The sequence below is a fragment of the Austrofundulus limnaeus genome, unplaced genomic scaffold (genome assembly GCF_001266775.1).
Source record: "Austrofundulus limnaeus strain Quisiro unplaced genomic scaffold, Austrofundulus_limnaeus-1.0 Scaffold225, whole genome shotgun sequence".
NCBI classification, from domain to species: Eukaryota; Metazoa; Chordata; class Actinopteri; order Cyprinodontiformes; family Rivulidae; genus Austrofundulus; species Austrofundulus limnaeus.
Genome location: NW_013952627.1, coordinates 718154 through 741300, shown reverse-complemented (window position 1 = coordinate 741300; position 23147 = coordinate 718154). Strand labels below are relative to the sequence as shown.

The 23147-nt window shown below is 39.5% G+C and overlaps 1 protein-coding gene across 1 annotated transcript in view; it reads right to left on the bottom strand.

Moving 5' to 3' along the window:
* Window positions 1-23147, bottom strand: part of LOC106525423 (serine/arginine repetitive matrix protein 3) — a gene marked incomplete in the record, with an annotated part of 69330 nt that overhangs the window by 11848 nt on the left and 34335 nt on the right. Inside the window, 2 exon segments of the mRNA XM_014019663.1 lie at window positions 5042-5137; window positions 15599-15900. Coding sequence (XP_013875117.1) covers window positions 5042-5137; window positions 15599-15888 — 386 coding nt within the window.

Here is a 23147-nt window from a genome sequence, read left to right as displayed (position 1 = left end):
AATAATAATAATAGCAAACGTCATTTATGAAGAAATCTTGCATGGTGCCAGGGCAGCTACTGCCTGAAAATCCAATATACAACAGCTTTCTTCTCTAAAGCCCAACAGTGACTTGTAACTTACTTTTCTAAAAAGTTTTTTAAAAATACCCTTTTAGTTTGAAACTGAAACTTCTGAGCTCAGAGAGTGTGTGCACCTTTCACTCTGACATGATGTAAGAGAAAAACAAGTTCAGTGAGAGATACACTGGGTAAACTATTTTATAGAGGAGATGGACTCCTGTTCTTTCAGGCTTGGCCCAGCTGAGCCCCAGGAGCCAAGGCTTGACCACCAGGCGCTCACCGGCTCCCTCCCTCCCCTGGCCTGACTCCAGGGAGGTGCCCCGGTTTTCYTATTCCGGGCAARGTTTCCTGATGCAGTTGATGTTCCATTACATCAAGGGTTTTGAATTGCTTTWAGTTTGACTCCTCCCCCAAGGCTTGTTTGCCATGGGAGACACTACCAGGAGCTAACGCCCCAGATAACATAGGCTCCGGGACCATGGGAGCACTCAAAGCCCTTCACCATGTTAAGGTGGTGATCCTGCACTCTCTGGCAGTGTCAACAAAAAAATGTGTTCCCTTCCATCAAGTTGCCTTTCTCTGACTTAAACTGTGATTGAAGATATCAAAATACACTGCCTGGCCCTAAGAACAAGTTCCCACCTGGGTTTAACTCTGGTCTATGATGTGGGGCTGCAGGTGGTCAGGTTCAGGTTCAGCAAGTTTGTGCTCAAAGAATGAGGTCAGCTGACTACCTGAATGTTGTTTCTTTCCTGATGGTACGGCCATATTCCAAGATGACAATGCCAGGATTCATGGGCCTGGATTGTGAAAGAGTGGTTCAGGGAGCATGAGACATCCTTGTCACACATGGATTGGCTCCACAGAGTCCATGCAGAATCTTTGGGATGTGCTGGAAAAGGTCAGACTCTACTATCATCAAAGCAAGATCTTGATGAATAATTAATGCAACACTGGACGCAGTGTAGTTATGTAAAGTCCAAAGTCTCTATGATGTCTGTGTGAGCTACAGTGCTCCCAAAAGGATGGGTATTTGCACTTGTTTTGCCAAAAATAAAAAAATAAAATAAAATATGACAAAAACCACAGAGTAATGCCAAAATAACAATAATTATAAACATATCTAATTAAACTCTCATGGCACTTGAACAGGTAATCTTTTTTTGCCAAAAATCTGTTACATTTTAACACAGTTTGGATTTATTTATTAAAAGTAATTTTACCATATCTTAACAAACCAAAACACCAGCAACTCATCTTGTGCCTCTCAGTTATAACCAGGGTTCCTCTAGAGGTGGAACAAAAGCTTACTGCAAAAAAAAAAAAAAAAAAAAAGCAATTAAGAATAATTTAAACTATCTAGTGGTCCCTGTGCTCAGTCATTAGTGATGAATCAACTAATTCTCCACTCTGTTTCTAATCTCCTAATTGATGCCAAGCTCCAGTGTGCACCAGACATCTGTTTAGTCAGACAGTGGTCCTGTTAGGCAGATGAGTTAGTGTCCCCGTGTTTTATGCAGCACTGCTGAGGCGGGAGGCGTCCTAATTCAGCCATTGTCCCTGGGACTGGCAGTGATGGACTGTGGCCGTGCTCCTCCTCGGGGCTGCAGCACAAAGTGGTGCAACTCATTCATATCCTCTCAGACAGCCACTCAGGATAACTTCTATTCCTGTCGCTGCAGAGAGTTATGGTGTGTTATTTTGTGGGGGGAGGTTGATGGGGGTTGGATTCATTATTTCTCATCCTGAGTGCGGCGCTATATCTGGTAGCTGCCTTAAATCGGTCATTTAAAAGAAAAATAGACGACTAATCAAGAAGTTAAAGCTGAGCTCACAGGAGAAAAACAGTTTGGACCTGTACCCTTTCAAACAGATGTACGTATTTTTATTACCTAATGAATAAAGTTATCTCAGGTGTTTCGGTGGAGGATTGATTGCTGTGTAAAGTCCAGGAGCAGCTTCTACATTGATCCTGCAGGAATTCAGAAATCTGAGTGGCTCGGAGAGGCTTTATACACTGCATTGCTTCCCTTGCTTCCCATCCATTCTGCAGGAAATCAATACGGCCACAAGTAAATAAAATTATGAGCTTGCACATCCATGCTTACTGCTGGCTGTTTATTCCAAAGAGGAGCGAACTGCAGCTGAGGGCTCTCTCTTCTCAGTTGTAGAAAAAAGGCTCTAAATAAACACATCTAGCTAAGTGCAAACAGCAACAAACCTAAGGGTGTTAAATAAGTCAATTAACTAATCTACATATCAATACTACTCATAAAAAAGACCAACAGAAGTTACTTGCAGAACTATTATAACGTTTTCAGTTTATTGCCTTTCAAAGTGAACATAAATGAACAAGTTTAGGAATTTTATATGAAATGATCCTTCACAACATTTGAACTGGTCATTTTGCAAAGTTGCGATCATTTGTTTATCAACCTTTATTTGACCAGGCGAACCATAAACACCTACATGTTATAGTTTGTTGCTTCAACAGCAAAGAGAGAAATAAGTGGAAGAATCTGCAGTGCAGGTTGTGTTGGTGCTGTTGTTGCAGCCTCTACAAAGGAAAATCTGCTTTGTGGGAGTAAAAATAGGTGTAAAGTCAAGCTTGGAAGAAAGAAGGTAGGAACCATTCTGTGATAACCTGATGGCATGGGGACTAGAAAGGTGATACACAACACTTGAGTTCTGTAATGGGTTCCAACCAAACACGGGTTAATCTGTGCAAAACTGACAGACACAAGAACCAGAGAGGCAGCTGGTAGGGAGCAAACTTTTGAAACTACTGTTCTGGACATTGTTGATGATGATAAAGCTACAGCTAACTCAGACACAGCTAACTGCTTAGGAGGGTTTGGCCTTGCTGACGACCCTCGTATGATTCAGAAATATCACTGAAAGAAGAAAACTAAACTGAAACAAACCTTTTCTGTATGTTTAGAGTTCACTTTCTTTGGGCCATAAATGTCAACAAAACCATTGTTATGTACATACATTGTGAGTGAATCCCTCAGCCRTCCTCATTTCATCGTGTTCTAGTTAAATGTCAGCGGACGCCATATATGGAAGCATGAACTTCATTACCAGTCATAGGTTGACAGACAGCAGGTCAGGTTGGCACCACACCACCTGTCCCAGAGGCTCACAGACTCAGGAGGTCACATCCTGCTGTTGACATTTCTAATCATTTTTCACACCATTCTGGGGAGCTGTGGCTGTGATCTTTACAAATGTGTTTGTGTGGGTTTTCTGTGACTTGGAACGAAACTTTTCACACTTGTTTYATAGAATCACACCTGATTCCTCTTTTTTCCTTTTCTCAAAGATTAGGTGCTTTAAAAAAGACAGTCATTACTAATCATCACCACATTCGCTTCAAGCAGAGTTTACTAAATCATTTTAATGAGAAGACTGGGCTTTTACCATTTAAAAATAAGTAATCAAACTAAAGAATTTAAATAATATGAATAAAGCTTTTGTGCACTCTATAAAATCTCCTTTGGTTTGAACAGCATTTAGTTATTTCCACGACCTTATCACAATCTGCAGAACAGTTTCTGAGGCTCCACCATCATTTTTAGCCTCGCTGTGGCCGAATCACAACATCTAATTTTCTTTCTTCCTCTTTCAGCAGGCCAACCCAAGGACTCCATGGTTTTCATTCAAAAGATGAATTAAGRATGGCCAAACATGGCATGGTATTTATCGACACATGGAGAGTGTGGATTGGTTGTTGCAGCCTCTTGGCAAGAGCATTCTATTGATTGTAGCGATGTGATGTGTGTAGGACCACAACCAGCCCTGCTTCTGACAAACAAACCACACCAATACTTGAATATTAACAAACCATCACAACCTCATTATGAAAGTCTTGTGSTTGTTCAAAAACCTAACCTATCACAATTTATCACAAACAATGGAACTCGCTGTGYCCATACAGGCCTGAGGATCTATTCAACAATGTACAAAGACCATCCACATTCTGTTTTTCTATTTTTTTTTACTGAGTTGTGAGCTGTGTCCAAATTCACGGGCTGGGTCTTTCAAAGGACCGACCTACCCAGTCTAGGTGGGCTGGGATCCTTGGTCGACCACGAAGACCGGAAAAAAGTGGCTGTGAATGTGGACAGTCTCCAGTGCGGCGCTGTGTGGTAAGCAGCCTCTGAATTTGGTCACAGCTGTCATTCAGTGTGAAGATGACCTAACTGATTAACTGATATGTCATCAACATTTGCCTAATAAACCAGCTTTAAGTAAGAAAAATTAGGCAAAGGTATGGGCGAATTACTACAATTATACACAGAATTTTTTTAAATAAATAAATAAATGCATTTTATATCTAAAATACCTACCGTTATCTTAAGGGCGTATCTGCTTGTCTGCTGCCTTTCTTGCCAGAGTTTCAAAGTAAAATCCTCTTAGGATGAAAAATTACAGAGCTGTAACCATTTTGGTGTAACCTTGAAAGTAAAGTTTTCAGTCTCATGGGATGTAACAACATCTTGCGTAATCTCGAAGTGTGCGTTGAGTGTGACCCTCAGCTATGATCACATCACAAGTGTAGCTCAATATCTGTAAATCTGACTGTGTTACAGTCATTTTTGGCTAAGGTCAGTTAGATTCAGTGGCCCTTTTGAATCAGGTTGATTCCAAAGGTGAATTAGTTGTGGATCATTTTCTGAATGTTTCTATAAAACCTGCCCAGTGGTTGATGAGATATTTTGGTAGCAGATGCAGACAAATCATTATCGCCCACCTGATCAAAAAACTGCAAACAAGAATCTGTGAAAACCTGAATTAAAGCAGAAGTTGTTGCAGTGATCCACCAACGTGCTCCGATTGTATTCAGTGCAATGTTTAAACAATTAGACCATTAAAGACCCCCTTGTTGGGTCCAGTACATGTCCACAGGTGTTGTGATGTACACGTGCAGATAGTATTTTTGTTGTCAGAATCAAACTGATGTTTATTGAACTTACTGCGTGTGAGATCCCTCTCTGGTGATAACGCCCTCTTTGTCCATCAGCATTTGTCTGAATGTGCTCACTTTCTGTCGGATCTCCTCCTCTGTGTACCTGAAGATATGAAGACACACGAGGTAAAAGATGAGACACACACATTTATCAGATTTCAGCAGCGCAGAGCGGTGGGCTCAGCGGTGAGCGAACAATGCTGAGAGAGAACTTGAAGGAAGAGCTTTTAATAACAGCAGTGGATGCAGCCGGGGGGAACGAGTGAAGCTGTCGTCCGTCATCACTGCCAGACTCGTGTGAGTCGAGTCATCCTGCTATCAGCCAAACAAAGGACAAAAAAACTGTTCTTTTYATTGTGTTCTGACTACAATTTACATTCAGCCAAATAATGCACATTCTGATGACTGAGAGCCACCCTCTGGCCCGCGAGGGCCGTTGCTATATGTCATGTTTTATTCTGTAAGGTGAGCGCCGTAACTCTGAGTAGGGGATCTGGAGCAGCTGAGGAGCTCTCAAAAAGCTGACAGAGACAAAACGCTGCAAACCACTGCAGAGACCGGCTGAAGAAATGACTGCCTGTGTCACACAGATTTGCTTTATCTGATTGGGTTTTTGTACAACAACCTTGTTTTAAATTCTGAGTGTTTTGTAGGTGCATCAAAAAAGGCAGAAAAGTGCTTTGTTATGCTGTAATTTCAATGTGCACAAAAGATAAACAAATCACAGCTGGCATATAATGTTTACGCATAGAACGGGCTGAATCACCTTGTTGCAGCAAGAGGTGACAYGCCTGCGACAAAGGAAATAATAATAATACAATCAGCCAGTCCAAACAAATCCTGGTCCGTTCTTCAGACTGTCAGAGTTCAGCTGCAGGACTGTGTGCTCAACCGCACGTGAAGTCCTCAGTGCATCGCGCTCACATCTCCCGGTGTTTTTCAGTCATTATGAAACCATCTCCACGCCCTGCTCAGGCTGCGATAAGGAGCCGTAATGAGCAGCAGGGACAGAGGAAGATGACAGGGAGCGCAGGACGCCAGATGAAAGGGGAAGAATTAATAAAGATGAAGGGGTGGCCAGAGGACACGCAGACATCCCAGTTAGCCTGGCAGCCATTAGCATTCATTTAAACATGTTCCTGTTTGTCAAAACAACAAGAGATGTTGCCCCGATTTTAGCATCTCTCTACTAAATGAGAAAAAATGTTAGAATTATTCTCCGCAATTCAAGTTTCCAATGTTTTAATTCCTACATTTGAGGATACGCAACATTTTACTCATGATTCCTGGAGGGCATTAGTTTAGGACAGTCAACAGGGCTGGATGGCAGAAAAAACCTGTTAGTGTGTGGGGGGTACCAACTCAACACAACCTCAGTCGCAGACAAACACGTTTGAATTTCTGGAGTCAAATCTGAACGCAGTCGGATAATTTGAACTGAATTTATTGTTGACAATGAAAAAGAGAAGGTGGGACACAAAAAATAGCAAGATGAGCCCTTGTAAGCTTTGAACTGTCACCTTTGTGGAGTTTGAGCAAAGGTTTCGTTCAGTTGGTTTCATTTGGTTTGAAAAATCATCTGTTTTATGATTTTACATTCATTACTCAAAAAACTAAAAGTTGTGTCTCCAACTTTACTATTCTCACGCTGCAGGTTTACTTGAGGTTTTTAGAAGATCTAAGCTCACATCATACCTGTATTAGCATCTCATCACTGGCTCCCAGTTCATTTAATAGAAACATTGTTCTCATAAAAAACATTCAAACTATGGAGGACTGAAACTGACATAGTTAGAAATAAAAGCAGAAATATATAAATGGACTAATAAAAAATAAATACATTTAAAATGCACCAATTAAATAAAAAAGGTGCAAAGTTTAGCTTAAAGTTTAGTTTAAAACAAAGGCACAGGTAAGTGTTTTCCTTCTTGCCTTCGTTTTAAACTAAACTTTAAACCTTAAGCTAAACTGAGGCAGCAGCACGCACAGTGGATCTGCATATCCTGCTGCTTCCTGTCTCTTGACCAATAGGAGAGGAACTGACCTGAGAAGGACCGCCCACCTTATTTACATAGAGTCAGAAATGCATAAGATAATGTAAATACAGGAGACGGAGAAATGTAAAAGAAACACATAGAAAATAAAAGGATTTGTGGGAAAATAGTAAAAAAAGACATTAAATATAATCATTTAAGAGACACAAATGTATCCATAAAAGGAAAAAAAAGCTTTTTAAACAGTAAAATGTAAATTACRTGGTAAAATGTATAATTTATTGAAGTTCTCCTTTTGCATTTTAGGTGATTTATTTATTATTAGTCAATTTATATATTTTAGATTTTATTTCTAATTATGTCATTTTCGGTCCTCCATATAAAACAGCACAAAATGTCTTATAACTGGGGTCATAACTGACCTTACTCGGTTGCTACAGGGTCAATTTGTGTGGTGGAGGCCCAATATGTTAGATGAAAACCTGTTTTTATTTCCACAAAACATAGGCTTAACCCAACAAAAARGCTGTAAATCCTAAGCACAAAAACCTGAGGCTATGCAGGTTATTTTCTGTTAACTATAAAACATTTAGAGCATGATGTGAAAAGGCCTGGAGTAAAAAAATAGGGAATAGTCTTCATAGCAACCGATCCTCCTTCCTTCTCTCTAACAGCGCAGAGATCAGTTCCATAAGCTGAATTGTAAATTTGTGGCTTATCTGCATAGAAATAACATTAAGTCTGAGGGGAGTTTGTTTTTTCTCAGATTGAAAATAGCAGCCAATTCCACGTAGCTCGTTRCTATCAGCACACCGACGGTGTGGAGAATGAGATTAAGAGAAGTGTGATAGTGAGCATAAATGGCTGGAAGAAGGTTTAAGAGTGAGGAAGTCAGCCGGTGAGACAGCACCATCAGGCCCTGCTGAACAACAGCCTCTCAGCCCAGCAGCTGTCAGCTCGACACAATGGAGGGTCCAAAGCAACACTTTATATTCATGGCTTTCCATTCACAGTGTAGGAGGCATCACCACGCATTAGCTGCAGCGCTGCAGCGGTCGCTGTGCCCTCTCAGCTGYTTGCTGCCGACTGAAGGAGGTTCTGGCCAACTGGTTTACACAACTGTAAAGATTTCTAGTTTAAATTATTTAAGTGTAAGCATTTCCAGTCATCTCTGCTGACACTAAAGCAGAACCTAGAAGAGATTTTGTGAAGGCTCTGTTGACATTCCATCTACAGAAACACATTTGTCCCTTTTCTTCTCCCTCTGGTCTTTCTCTCCCTTTCTGCTTGATTGAAACAGAAAGGTTTCACAGTATGAAGTGCAGCAGATTTGGGTTACACTTTATTGATTTAGCATCCTCTTCAAACAGGATTATGACCCTTTTGTGATGACCTATAAGAAAATCGCCAGATTGCATTATAAAAAAAACCTAACTTCTTTTATAGCTGTATCTTGATAGTATCAAGATGCATGATACTGATGCTTAATCTTGTGCCAGCAAGAATTGAATTTGAATTGCTCAGGCTGAATCTGAATGTACATAATTTAAAAGTGAATGCATTGGTTTGAAAATTAATTTTACTAAACTTAAACTGAATTTAATGATTTGAAACTGTATTTTGGTTTATTAAAAATTCAGTTTGACTACTTTCACTTTCAGTTCCATTATTCAGATTTTTGTGTCAAACATCCTGGTCCTTGAGAAAGCCAGCCAGATTAATCAAACACAGATCCACAGATTTATGTTTCACTTTGGTGAACTTTCCCTTCTGTAATGCCGTAAAAGTGACAAAAACAAAGTTATTTCATTTCGGAGATTAATTTGACCTATATGTAGAAAATGTTACATTTACATCACATCATGGATCACATATTGATCAGATGCTGCTGCTGATGAGTCATTGGTTTTCAATGTCTCATCGCTAGTGGTAGTATGCCTTAGCCAGCCACTAGCAAAAGTTAGAGAAATGGAAATATATTTTAAAGGAAAAGCTAAAGGCAAAAAATGACGAAAACCCACCAAAAAGGCCCAAAATTGGATATAAGCATTATGTGGACTTCATCACTTATGGTTAACCATGGGAATATCTGTCTAAAAAAGCATTGGAGYCCTCCGTAAAAATGAAGAGCAGCTTCTGTTCAAAAACAAATTATCTTTGTGTTAATGTGCAATAATCTTTAGTTGTTGAGGCTTTCCGAGAAAATACCTTATATGCTATTATGTTCAATGCCTTTTTATCATGCAACTAAGGACTAAAGACCTTTACAAATAGTTTTTTGTAGGGAGGCACCGATATGAAAATTTAAGCCAGTTCAATGTTATTATTGGTGTTTTGGCTGATAACTGATATTTACAAATATTACACAAACACACAATTTATTTATTTGCATATTTGCACAAATACACTTGTGTCTTTTTTTCAATACCTGAAAAAAATGACCAGACCGCTGACATTGTTCTCTATATCAGTTATTCCTGGCTGTGCCACCCGACCATTTCCCTTCCCAATACGGAAACACAAAGCTAAATAGAGGGAAATCAATATCAAACATTAATATTGATCCARTTTTACTTATCAAGCCGATACAAATATTCTAATATTGGTCGATACCGATGTCAATGCTGATAWATCATTTTATATAACATTTTTGTCGTTGTAGGTTTGTCATCAAGTGTGAAATTGATCTAACAGAGTGTTTGCATACCATAGATGACATAAAAAACGTACTTTAAATAAGTAGAGCACCCAAAGCTTAGGATAAGAAGAGGATAAAACTTTTTTCTTTTATGAAAGTCTATTTTCAGGGTTCCTACAGCTTAAAACAAGTTAAATTTAAGACTTTTTAAGACCTATTTAATGCCATTTGAAACTTATTTTAAGACCAACTTCACAAAAAACAATACGAAAAAAACAAAAGTATAAGATGAGATGAGCTGCWTCAGGACAAAACCAGAAAGAAAAAAAACTTAGCAACAATTTTATCCAAATGTTTACTTTATTAAAGCAAAAATGTGTTAACTTTAACAAAATAATTAACAGTAAATTATTTTTAAAAACTAAATAAATGTTACCAATTATTTTAAAATTTGAGATGAATTACAATCATCCTATTTAGCTACAATGTGTTTTTAAGACCTCTGAAAGATTGATTTAAGACGTTTTAAGGCTAATTAAAGCCTTATTTTTGGATTGATGARTTCAATGCCTTTTAATGCTTTTTAAGGATCTGCAGGAACCCTGATTTTCTATCCTGTATGTCAACGGAAGTTAGGCATGAATCCACAGTTACCTCTACATCAATTTGTGTAAATGGGCTCATATTGAATGTTTGTCAAAAGCTATTAGGATGTACAGATTGAAACAAACATCTCTCCAAAGCATGTTTAATTAGCTCTTCTCTTAGCAATAAAGGTAGCGCAATTCCCCTCGCTCACCATCTGTTCTGCTCTGACACAATTCTGAAGAAGACTTAATTCAAACCACCGTTCTCAGCAGCGCAGGGCACAGCCAAACCATTTTAACTGACCCTGACATTTGTGTATTTTTACATTTTATGTGTGTATTGGGAACTGTTTAAAAGCCACAGTCATTTAAATGAGGCCAAATGAAGGCCGTCTATCCCAGGCTCATTGCYTGCAGCACATTAAAGTCCAGGGATTTGGGCGAAAAGAGGCTGAAGTCATTGATTTCAGCGAGGTCCTCCGTGCCATTGTAGCCATGAAAAAATCACCACAATTAAAGTGTTTGATTAGAGTAATTAACCAGCTCTGAGCAGCCACAGATTCCCCCCATTAACTCACGGTCTAGAAAAAATGAATAGTCATGGCCTCGAGACCGTCCTTATGGTAATAGACATTGATTTGGGCAGAAGTGCCGATGTGTGAGGCATGCTTGTTCTCATTCGAACAGCTAGTGATGGGTCTGTGTTTGATGTCTGAAGAGGTTTTCTTTTTTTTTTCTCCCCAAGTCATCCCCAGGCAGMGCTGGAGAACTCTGCAGGTGAGGCTGAACGGTGCAGAGAACACAAACCTGAACACCCCCACATTTCTATTTTATGGACAGAATTAAAACGACCTACTGAGGGCCACAATGAAAGAGTTTAACTCTCAAGTGGAGAGCACTCTAAATTRATGCTATCCACCATAGATTTCCAGGTTAGATAACAGTTACTGGACAGAGCCGACAAGAATCGCAGCAAAGAAAAAAAAATCACTGTTCTTTGTTTGAAAAGCGCTACTCTTCACCAAGCTGTTCAATGATTACTCGTTTTCTCTAATACTTTTCATAACAAAAGACTTTGCAACTGTTTTGTCTTGCATTGACTTTCTGCAGTGTCTTGGATTGTTTCTGAGGCGATTCCTCAGTCCTCTAGGTCTGGTTGATCTTTTTATGATGTTGGCTTTGGTATTTAAGAAACCTCCACGAGAGGAAAGAGTTATTTGCTGGAGCATCAAAGCCTCTGAAAGCAGTTCCATTTTTTAGWCCTAGGCTTTTCACTATTCGGTTTTTGCAATTCAAAAGTGATTCCTCAGACTTTTAGCTCTCAGCTATGTCAAWATATAACCACCCGTCTGAATTCTTTCTTTATAATTATTCACTTATACGTACCATCCTGTATGCATACTGTATGTACAAATTTGGTGCTTTTATTTGCTAAAACTGACATCCATTCATAAGTGATTCAATCTCATTATTGRCTTTGTGAAGCTGCAAGACAAAGAACCACTTCCCATTATTGAAAAAAACAAAATCTATTTGGAATTCTGTTTAATGCATCCATGTAACTCAGCAGATATTTGTTATGGATGAAAAATGAGCTTGCTGCTATTGTGAAGCCCACATATGTGTAAGTTTAAATGTTTAAATTGAGACCAAAAAGAGAGCTCATTAAAGCACTGAGGAAAAGGCTCGTACACAACAGGACTTCAAACCGTGCACAGTCATTATGCTACAATTAGTGTGGAAAAACACCCTCCGAACAGGACTTACATCCTGGCATTCAAAGAGCTGATGACCCCAAACTTATGTTTTGATATCCAAAGCTCCTTTTAAAGTGCAGCCGATGCACTGTTCAACACATTCAGTCAAAACAAAGGCATATTTTCAGTTTTTTWAAAACACGCTGTTTCAGTGAAGCAGCATTTTATCCAGGAGCTTCTCAYAAAGATTATATCGTGCTCCTTCTGGACAAATGTCAAGCACAAATGGCCTATTACATGCAACCTCGAGCCCATTTAATATACTTAAAATAGTTATATACCCTGCAGCAGCAGAGCGTTCGTTGCACAAATGAACGGGAGAGGCTGCCAGGCTTTGGATTGTTAAATGAACAAGCTCCTTTAATCGCAGAGCCAGTTTAATTGGCTCCCATGGTGAGGCCATCACTCGTGGCAGACCATTTATCCTCGTCTTCTCACACGAGACGAGCGCAGCCTGTTGAAACTGGAGGACAAGGCAAAGAAGGAAAAGAGGCGTGGCTTCCAACGCAAGGACCTGCATCAGGATCCATACTGTTGTGGGAGCACACTGGTTTAAAGCATCTGACAACAGTGTCCAGTTAGCTGGCATCGTTCCTATCCATCGCAGTGTTTCATCCCTCRCTCTATCCTTTAATCCCCCMTCCATGCTTTCATTTAAAGAGGGACATTAGAAATGGAAGAGGCAGTGGTACTTGTGCCGAGCCAAGCTGGCAAATGTGATTCCCTTCCTATTACAGCTTAACAGGATGAGCTGAGTCCGTCCAGAACTCGAGCACTCAGCTGAGCAGTTCAGAMCTTCGTGTGTGACTGTGAGCTGGTCTGTGGGGGTGTCTGGTCTTCTTGTATTCTGTCATCATTAGCCAAGCTGCTTCCTGCCGCTGCAATGTTTCACCAGACATCATGGCTCTTTTACATCGCTCCCGGCCAGAAACAGAGTGGACCTTGACAAATGGGAAAATTGCAACCATCCCTCCCCCTTCATTGTTTTTATTTTGTCCTTTATCCTGCTTACAGCTGCATCAATCTGCAGCAGCTCAAATATTACCAGGCAGTCCTAATGAGGGCCTGCTGTCTGACAAGAGAAGTTATGTTCAGGGAAGGAGGGACGAGTGGCAAAACGAGAGGACAACAATACAGCATCGTCTTCTTTCTAAAACTTTTCATGGCTGCATCTACTCCYCAAAAACATCTTTAATTAGCTTGAATTTTATTCAATTAAGCCCTCCCTGAATATGCTGAGGATTAAGCAGCATTCCATAAAGGACAAATGTGATGTGAGTGAAATGTCAGGAAGGTATCAGAGGAGAAAAATTTAGTATGAAGCTTTCTTTATTATAACAAGATCACTGGCTCAACATTAATATGATGTTTGTCAGTCTGGAGTGTAACTTCCATTTGTGGTTCTTTCAAGCAGCAGTCTGTATGTGTGTGTGTTTGTGTGTACATGTTTTTGCTACCTGATGGAGAGTTTTTTTCCCGATACACAAAGCCTGTTGAGGACCCACTGTTTCTTATTGGGACAAAAGCCCGGTCTTCATATGGGTCATGCTCAGACTAGCCTTTGGCTCATCAGTCAGTCAGAAGGAAACAAAATTTCTCCAAATTGAGGTTGTTCAAAGACCTATCTAAACAAGCAAGATGATCATATTTCACTTCAAAATGGCTGGAACAGCTCTTTAACTATTGGTTATTAAAGATGAGGTCAGCAGCAGAAGGTAAAGTCTTGGCAGCACTTCTGCTCTGAAAATGACCACGATTTGTTGCTCCCAGTTGTTCAGAAGAAGAGACATTTATCAGGAGATACTTCAACATTTTTATTCCTTATTTTCAGACCTCTTTATAGCTTCTTTTCCAGCACAAGAGTGGAACAGAATCCCCTGACAAGAACCAGTCAGCTCACCAAAACCCAAAATGTTCCGCACCATTTTCTTACAAAACCACTGTTTACTCCACAGCAATGGTTTGCTCCTGTTTTTCTTCCACTGAAAAGATGAAAATGTCTTTTGGCAGGTAACAGATTCTGAATTTAATATTTTGGTGCTGCTTGTAAACTCAGCAGCTGTAAAGGAATATACTTGTCAATGTCAGATTCTGTGCTGCAGCTTCCACTGCCTGTATTCTAATAACTGAGATGTGAAGGAGAGAGAAAAACAATTTTCTGAATACAGAAATGTTTTTTTTAGAATTTGTAATGTCAGAAATAAACTGAACATATACAACAAAACAACAGTGCTCTCATAGAYATGCAATAATGTGCACAGTGACAATAATATTAAAGAAATAATATATAAATATATAAACCTTTTAGTATTTCATGACAAATTAAAAACAAAAGTGGTTAAAATCAAGATCTGTACTTTTCCTATTACTTTTTTAGGAGTTCATTGAGTTTGTTTTTAGATTTATCCTCTTCGTCCAGATATATGTGTTTCTTTGCAAAGAGAATACACATAAAATAATTTTGTCCTCATTTACTCTAATTGTGCATCTTTCAATAGCACATGCAGTGACTTGTTAATCAACGGTGGTGGCTCCTGGGGTGGTCCATCAAGTTCTAGGAGGGGCAAGTGGCACCTCGGCCACCCCTCTGGSTCCACCCCTGATAGTAAATAGCAATAGACAGGTTTTAATTTGCAAAAAGACAGAATTACAGAAACTAATTAGTGAAGGGTTTGAGCTGCAAGCAATGACTTTATTGCAAATGTTTTAACACATTCAAAAGTCAAGGCTCAAGGTTGAAAGGCCCTGCAACTCATCCAAGGAAAATGAGAACTCCCACTAAAGTTTCGAGATATTTTTGGAGACTCCCTTCTTGTTGCTGATAGTTTGCAGCCCAGTCAGAAGCAGATTCAAGAAAAACATCTGATTGGATTTGTCCATTAAAGTAATGTGATTTTGATCTTTGTATAATCTATAACACCCTCTTCTCAAATCATTTCTCTGCTGTCTGGAACCCATCATTTTAAATCGTACATCTAAAAGTGTCCACATTTTAATCCTCTCTAATGTTTCAGGTATTACAGATGTTACAGTGGACACACTGCTTCTAGTCCGTGTCTGTTAAGCTTTTGATAAAACGACCTCTAGAAACAAAGACAGTAGCACTCTGTCAACATTTTCATCTGAATTTATGGACATCATATGCTACTTCGTTAATAAACATTGCTGGGTGTTTATAGCTAGTTAGCTTGTGTTCACAAATCCAACGCTCAGCGCTGTGCATAAATACTGACTGGTTTTGACCATAAATATTGTTCTGTTTGCAAATACTGACTGGCATTACACACTTACACATTCATAAACACAGACTGTGGATTAAAACAGGATTGATCAACCCAACTGCTCATATTGAAGTGTAGGTTTGACAGAGAAAATGATAAATATTTGAAAACTATAAGTTAAAGATGAAACAGGTAGCAAATCTCCGAACAATTTTTTGACTGTTCTTCCTCTAGAACTGATTCTGGCCCCATTTCTGGACCAGCATTGGAAGTGCTTTGCTCAAAATGAACTTTTCTATATGACGTCTTTTAGTCTCACTAAAACAACAGATTTTAAAATAAAGTAAATCGTGACACAGCTACTCACCCCTGCTCCTCCATCATCTCTTGGAGCTCCATACATTTAAGCTCCACCCTCCTCTTCCTCTCGTGGTCCAGAATCTCTCGGTGAGGCTTCTTCACCAGGACAGGTTCTACTTTAGGCTCCTCGTCCTCCTCGGCGCGGGACTGTCCCTCGTCACTTTTAGCTTGTGGCACCGCGGTGGGTGTTGGCCCTGCCGTTCCTGCAGCTGTTCCGGGTTCGGCTCCGGGGACCGCCGGTTGGACCACAGCATTTGCACCATCCTTAGGAGAAGGCACCCTCGTTGCATCGTACATGATTAGTGAAATCTGTGGAGACACAGGCAAAGGAGAGAACAAACGTTAGCAAGGAGAAGGCAGAAAGTGACTGATGAGGGAACACTCACCTCACAATGATGATCGAATGTTAAATATTTCTGTAAAACTTATTTTAGAGGCGTTTACTGATTTACAACAACTAGTTTGAACCAGGCGTGAGGCAGAACTGTTTCCAGACTGAAAGGTGAGTGGGTTGTGGTTTGATGCTAATATTTCTGGAGAGGCCGCAACATTCCTGCTTGAACTGAGCAGTGCACTTTGCAAACATTCAAACACATCAACATACTTGATGCACAGAAATAAGCATCCAGAGAGAGCACTGRCAGCAGCTCCTGCTCCGTGAGTCAGGAGCCCTGAAAGTGCCTAAAGGCAAGTCAGGATGGAGAGCCAGTGATTCCTCTCGAATCTATTGGAGCGTGGTGAAAGTGTTAACCACAAGGGTCAGAAACTCTACACATGAAGCATGCGGAGGAGGTGGGGGGACAAYGATGGTGTAAAAACACCAAATCTGTGGTTGACAAAGAAAAATGAGCTGATTTACCTCTAACATAGATRCTTGTGGCTCTTTTAAACCCAAAACAATGAGGATATCATTCTGTTGTCTTCTGTTAGAAGGCCTGAGAGGACTCTGATCAAAAGAATTGTTCTTTTCAGATATAGTTTCTTTTTGGATAAATCATATACAGTAGTTAGAGTTGGCTTGGTTTTCCTGAGCTGTTCCTTAGTTCTGCTACTATAGGCTTATGGTGTTTTTGCATTGCAAGGTTTGTATGATGCCATTTTTTGTATACTATTATTGTTCTTTTTTTGATCAAAAACAAGTAAAAATAGAGGCTGAGAAAGCTGCACTGCTAGAAGAAACAAAGCAGAAAGATACATGAGAGCAGGGACGACTAGTACAAGTGGGCTAGTAGAGCTAAGCCMTGGTGTTTACAATAAAAATGTTAAAATACCTGATAAACACTAATAAAAAACTATCACATTTTGTGAAATTTACAACAAAACTGGTGTCAAACCGTTTTGAAAAAAATCCCAGTCTTTCCAAAGAGCTAACTTTTCASAGCCCCGCTCAATGATTGTGTTTGTGGTACAGGATGATTGACAGACGTCTTGCCACGCCYCCTCGGTTTGCCCCTCATTAGGGCTAATTTTGTTCAGAACAGGGTCAGTCGAAGGCTGCATGCTTTAGTCAGTCAGAGTGGATGTATAATAACGAGTGYGTGTGGGTGTGGTCTGGTGTAGACTGAGTGAGCATAAATCATGGTAACATAAACGAGGTGGATTAATTCATTTCTCACCTGTTTTCCTGGCAAKTATAGCTGAYAAATCTATTTCCTGCCTAAAATTATAGTTAAAACACTTCATGCAGGGGAATTAAGTATTGGACAACTGATTACTCTGTAAGCTTGRTTTTTGGTGGTGGTTTGTTTTACGATTGTCTTTGTGCTGAAAMGTGACAATGTCAGTTTATAACAGATTCTCTTTTTATCAAATTGGATGCCTCTGTTGTTGGAATCCAATCTGCAGCTTTTTATTATATCAAATATTATATATCTGTTAGCCCAAACTACAAATACTCCAAACTGCCGTCACAGCACAAGTGTGTACGATGCAGCATTATGCTAGGTAATGTTAGCTTGCTTACAGACGTTTGAAGTTKCGTGAACAACCAGCCAGTAAACCAATCTATGGCCAACTTCAAATTGGGCCCAGCAGCCCAGCCCAAATAGAAATCCAGGTCTCTCAGTTCCAGAAATCAGGCTGGAAGTCGGCCATAACAGCTGATGCAAATAYGCAGGACCTGGCTTTGAACCCATGCAGGCCAGGCTGGGCCTTTCAATGCAAAAAACCCCATTAGACTGCTGACTTGACTCACTCTACTGTCCACGCTTGTATTTGTAATTATTCCTGCCGTTTACATGTATTTTTCTTAGTTCTTCCCACAGAAATGACACCTGAACCAAACCTTTGTCCATGTCTCGTTCCTGTCCTCTCAAACCCCAGGTAGTCAAGGGAGATTTGGGTTCTGCTGAAGGATTCGTTGTTAAATTAGAGTCACTCCTTTATAACAAAGTAAATTGTCAGTGTAATCTGTTAGTTTCCTTAGACGACTTTTACTAAATAGCATGTTACATGTATTGTACTATAATTAGAATAAATTCACCATGATTTGGACCTTTTTATTTGTTTTTGTACAGTGCCCTGAAATGATTTTTGTTTGTGAATTGGCACTATTTTGATCTGAACTGATCTGAGCGTCAGATGACCAGAATCACTACCCAGCTGTTGGCTTTATTTGTCCCAGAGAAGTAAAAAAAAAAAAAAGACAAGCTGATGCACTTTATCAGTGTCAAAAGCAGAAAAGCAACGACATGATAAAAAGCTGCAGCTGGATGGACTGAGCTTCAGAAATACATCTCATCCCCACTTCTTTCATCTACTCACTGAGAGCAGCTTGTGGTGTAGAGTCAGGCAGTTGTGTGCATCTGAGCTGCTTCTGGTGCTCTTTGATTGGTTAATGGGGATGTATTTGTGTTTTGAAGTGCTGCGCCCTGGTAAACGAGCCATGGATGTGTGTGCAGCGACGCCGCTCCCGGCTGACAGAACAGGTGGCGGGACAGCAGGAGGCATCGTCTCTGAATCTATAATACAGTAAATCAGCACTTTATAGCCCATGACAGCGACCTCTCATGTGCACACGCTCGTCTGCAAAAGACTGCGGAGAGGAGATCTCTCATCTATCAGACGGGACATTAGAAAGATATTCAGGTCGACCATAGTACAGTGAAAGAGTCTCTGCTGGAGGCTGGGTTAAAGAAACAAAGAGGAAGTGATGCTCTGATCAAAGATAAATTCAGGAATACAATAAACAAGAATGTGTTACTGAGAGCAGCTGTGTTTATGCTGAAAATTTGTGTGATAATGATCTGAATGTGGAGAAACACTTCAGTGCTTGGGAATAACCCACAATTTCAGAAATAAGAAGACTATCCCCCCTTTCCTACTATATAGGCAAAACAATGCATTTATGCTTGTCAAAAATTGGATAGAAAGGGACTAWATACTGTAAGTACAGTCCATTTACCATTTACTCATACATTCCCAAGTACAATACTCTAAACTTTAAAAAGTTTACCTGAAGAAAAATAAAAAAACATACACTGGCATTAGTTTGCTGTGGAAGCTTTCTGTCTTCCACATTGTTTAAAAGCTTAAGGCAGGCCCGGTTAGCTCTGGACYTTGCAGCTGAAAGAAGAAGGTGGGGGGAACCACAAATAATTGCATTTGTGCTGGACATCATGTCTTGGCCTGCTGGACTGCCGCAAGTAACACTCCCAACAGATTTCCTCACACGCGCCCATCGAACCGAAAAGGAAGGCTTCGCTTTAATGAGCTCAAATAAAATGAAGTTATCATCTGAATACTGGAAGGAAGTTCTCTGTAACAACAGCTGTGGGCTCGGTGCCGGTGTGTCAAAAGCACGCCGTTGAACTCAAGCTGCCTCATTATATAACCCACATTCATTCCCTTTGTTCACAGGAAGCAGGAGGGGCCCAAAAATATGACTCCTTTAAAGTCAAAACAACTAAGCCATTTAATTTTGCGATGAAAAAGGAAACGAAGCCGGAAAGCAGCGGAAGTCACAGCGAATTGTGTTCGAGTCCTCTGCAGGGACTGAAGGGTATCTCCAGCTGCTGCATTAATGCTGCCACCAAACTCTATCGATGATATAAAGACGTGGCAGGTAGGACCACAACAGCCTGAGCAGCATGCTGACGATCTTCCCACAACCACTACAGAGTGAGGGACACTACACTTGACTAGAACTGGGCCGACRTAAACAGAATAAAGTGAGACTTGACAATGGAGAAGGGGGTTAGGTGCAGTTTGGGTAAACAGTGATTGGCTGGATTTACTATTTTGGTGAGGTTTGAAGAAGTCATAATGTTTCAGTTGGATGATCGCTGGCCAGCTGAGGCAGAAACGTTAATTTGGACAGGTAATTTTGTATATGAATATTAATTTTAGTTATAACGTAAAGACAGTAAGGTGTTACCCAATAGACGGCCAATAAATCACATTTACATGTTCATAATAATTTTACTAATTACCATTATACATCACATCTTTAAACTTCTCTCACAAGTCAATCTGTCCAATTACGCCTTACACAAATTACACCCACACCTAAGAAACTTCTACTTAGCGACTGCACAGACCCCCTTCCAGTGTTGTATAAAGTACCTCAAAGTGATACTTGAGTAAAAGTACAAGTATCTTATCATAAAAATACTTTGGTARAAGTTAAAGTCATCTCTAAAAATATTACTTGAGTAAAAGTCTTAAAGTATCTGATATTTTTGTACTTAGTATCAAAAGTAAATTTCTAACACAAAATCTACTTAAGTATTAAAAGTAAAAGTGAGCAGTTAGATTTTCCAAAATGACATTTATTGGGAGGTGACTTCTCCAAAAATATATATTTTCTAACGGCGTGCAGCTGTGATGGGTTGTGTTCAAGCTAATAGTGTGTCAGAATGGTATATATTTATACTTCTCATCCAACCACAATTAAATTCACTCTATCCAGGAGACACAATTTATCAGGATAGTTTTTAAGTAATAACTCAGAGTAAAATAGGAGTAACGACTTTCTACTTCTTCCCTTTTTAAAAAATGTAGTGAGTAGAAAGTACAGATAATTGTGTAAAAATGTAATGAGTAAAAGTAAAAAGTACGCTGAAAAATAATTACTCAAGTAAAGTACAGATAACCAAAATTTATACTTAAGTACAGTAACAAAGTATTTGTACTTAGTTACTTTACAACTCTGCCCCCCTTCTCATTTTTGTTGTAAATATATAAAAATAATCTCATAGCGACTCTTGTTCCTGTGCCTCTGCCTACGTTACACTCCAAACACGGAGAATAAAACCCCAGCAGGAGCGCTGGGTGTCACGGTGCCCATCTTCACTACGTGTTCAAGGTTCTTGCTGTAGTTTCCATTCAAGGATCGTGATCTTTCAATTACACCGTCGCTGACAGCCCACACGGGGGCTGAGTCATCTGATGYTCGCAGTAGATGGATCACACACTTAAAGCTCAATTAATAAGAATAACAGGCGCTGTGACTGCTCACTGAAAGAAACTGAAACACATTAAGAGATCTAATGTTGCATTAGGGTAATAAGACATAGGAAAGAAAACTATAAGCCAGAGAGTAATTAAAAAGKTTTTTTTTGTTATGGATTTGTATTTAAACGTAACAAGTAAATGACAGTATGTTTGAATTTTCGCACTCTTGATCAGTAGCTTCTTCCTCAAAGTTACTGAAGTAAGTGGGTTAAATGTTTATTAGTCAAGCAGCCAAAATAAGGGCTTTGTTAGATTATGCTCACACCTAGAATTAATAAAATAAATGCATCCACTCATCCGTATTATATCCGTATACCTTCTGGCATGTTGATGAAGCAGATTTGGTGATTAAAAACAATAACCATGCGACTTTTCAGGTTCTGTTTGGCTTAAACTGCTTTMGTTTCTGATATTAAACTGGACAAAAACAAACAAAYAAAAAAGCCAATTTCTCTATAAGATCCACCTCAGTGACCCCCATCATGTCTCCTATAGGTCACTATATGTTGTTCATGGCTGCGATGAYTGGATCTTATTCAGAGCTGAGTAAACCAGAGTCATGATTACAGTAACAGTAACAAGGTCCTGACCTTCATGGGAGGCTGGCAGAGAGTGGCTCCAAAATCCTCCTCCCAGGTCGTGTCCTTCTGGATAATGTAAGTAAAACTTCTCACCAACTAAAGCCCCTCCCCTCACTTCTACTTCCCATGTTTTCTTTCCACCTTTCCTATCTCAGAAATAACCCACCTCTTGGCCAGAATCGGGTGTTTTGTTATCATCCTTTCAGCACCCGGAGGAAGTGTTTAGCTCTCACAAGGTTACCAGTCTTTATTCCAGGCACGTTGAATTGCTGTTGGGTGTCAGAAACAAACAGCCTCAACTTTCTTTTCTTTTTATTTTTGCATTTCTCTCTCTGTTTTTTTGTTTGTTTTTAGTTGAAGCAAGATGCAATGTGCATACTAAATTGAGCAGCAGAGCTTYATGGAATGCTAATCCAAAAGAAAGATTTGGACAGGCAACAGTGCCCTTTTGAAATGTTTTGAATCTTGAATTTATTCACATGAGGTTATTGTTKTTATTTACTGACAAAAAGCAAAGTTCTAGCTCCTTTTTTTTCTTATAATGGACAAAAAAACGTGCTAATTGGACAGTTTAAGGGACAGATGCTGGCCGTCATTTCATGCCAAAATTGATGCTGATAAAAAGGCGTGTAAAGACGAGGATAAATTGGGTTTGTRGGGAGTTCTGGGAGCTGAAAGCTGRGTGTGAAATGGCCGCAGGTGCCGTCAGAATTCTGGTGATAGCAAACACCTCTACGTGCACATGCAAAGACTTGTGCAGCGCTGCAAGGAGGAGCACCTCAGGCATTGTTTGGAGCCGAAATACAAACAAAACATTCAGCAGCATACTCCAAAAATTGCTCCTGACATGAGGGAGATTTTGAGTAAACTAGATGAAAAATGTTTGCTTTTGGTGGGTAAAACATGCTAAAGTAGAGCACCTATTTAACTGTGAATGCTATTGAGATAATCTATTTTTCTTCTGTATGTTTTTTGTTCCACAATTTTTGTGATATTTCAACAATTCATGTATCAAAACATCAAGYTCCTTCAGGACATCCAGGCTATGACGTTTAGTATTTCAGCTTTTTAGAMATTTTGACATAATAGCCTTGTCAGCCATTTTTGTTCACATTAAAAATGAATGGAGCTGTCTTCAACATCCATAAAGTTMATCAAAATAGTTAAACTTGTCCTGAAGTTTTCGCATTTAACTCTGGTCSTGCTTTTTTAACTTCTTTGTGTTAATTGGCTTTTTTCTGCTTTTTAACTATTCTCCAGTTCAACCTTTATATGCTTCTTTTAGCCATTTTCTGCTATTTAAGTTACTTTAGCTATTTTCAGACAATTTTAGCTTTTGTGGTCATTTCAACTACTTAATGCTTAATTTAGCAAACATGCTCTTTCTGATTCTTTGTGCTCGATTTAGCTTTTTCAGGTATTTTTTCTTGTTTCAGCTGTTTTATTTTATTTATTTTTTTTTTTGCTATTTTAAAACAAAGCACAAAATGTTTGTATGTCGTTTCTCTTTTCCTGCAAAAC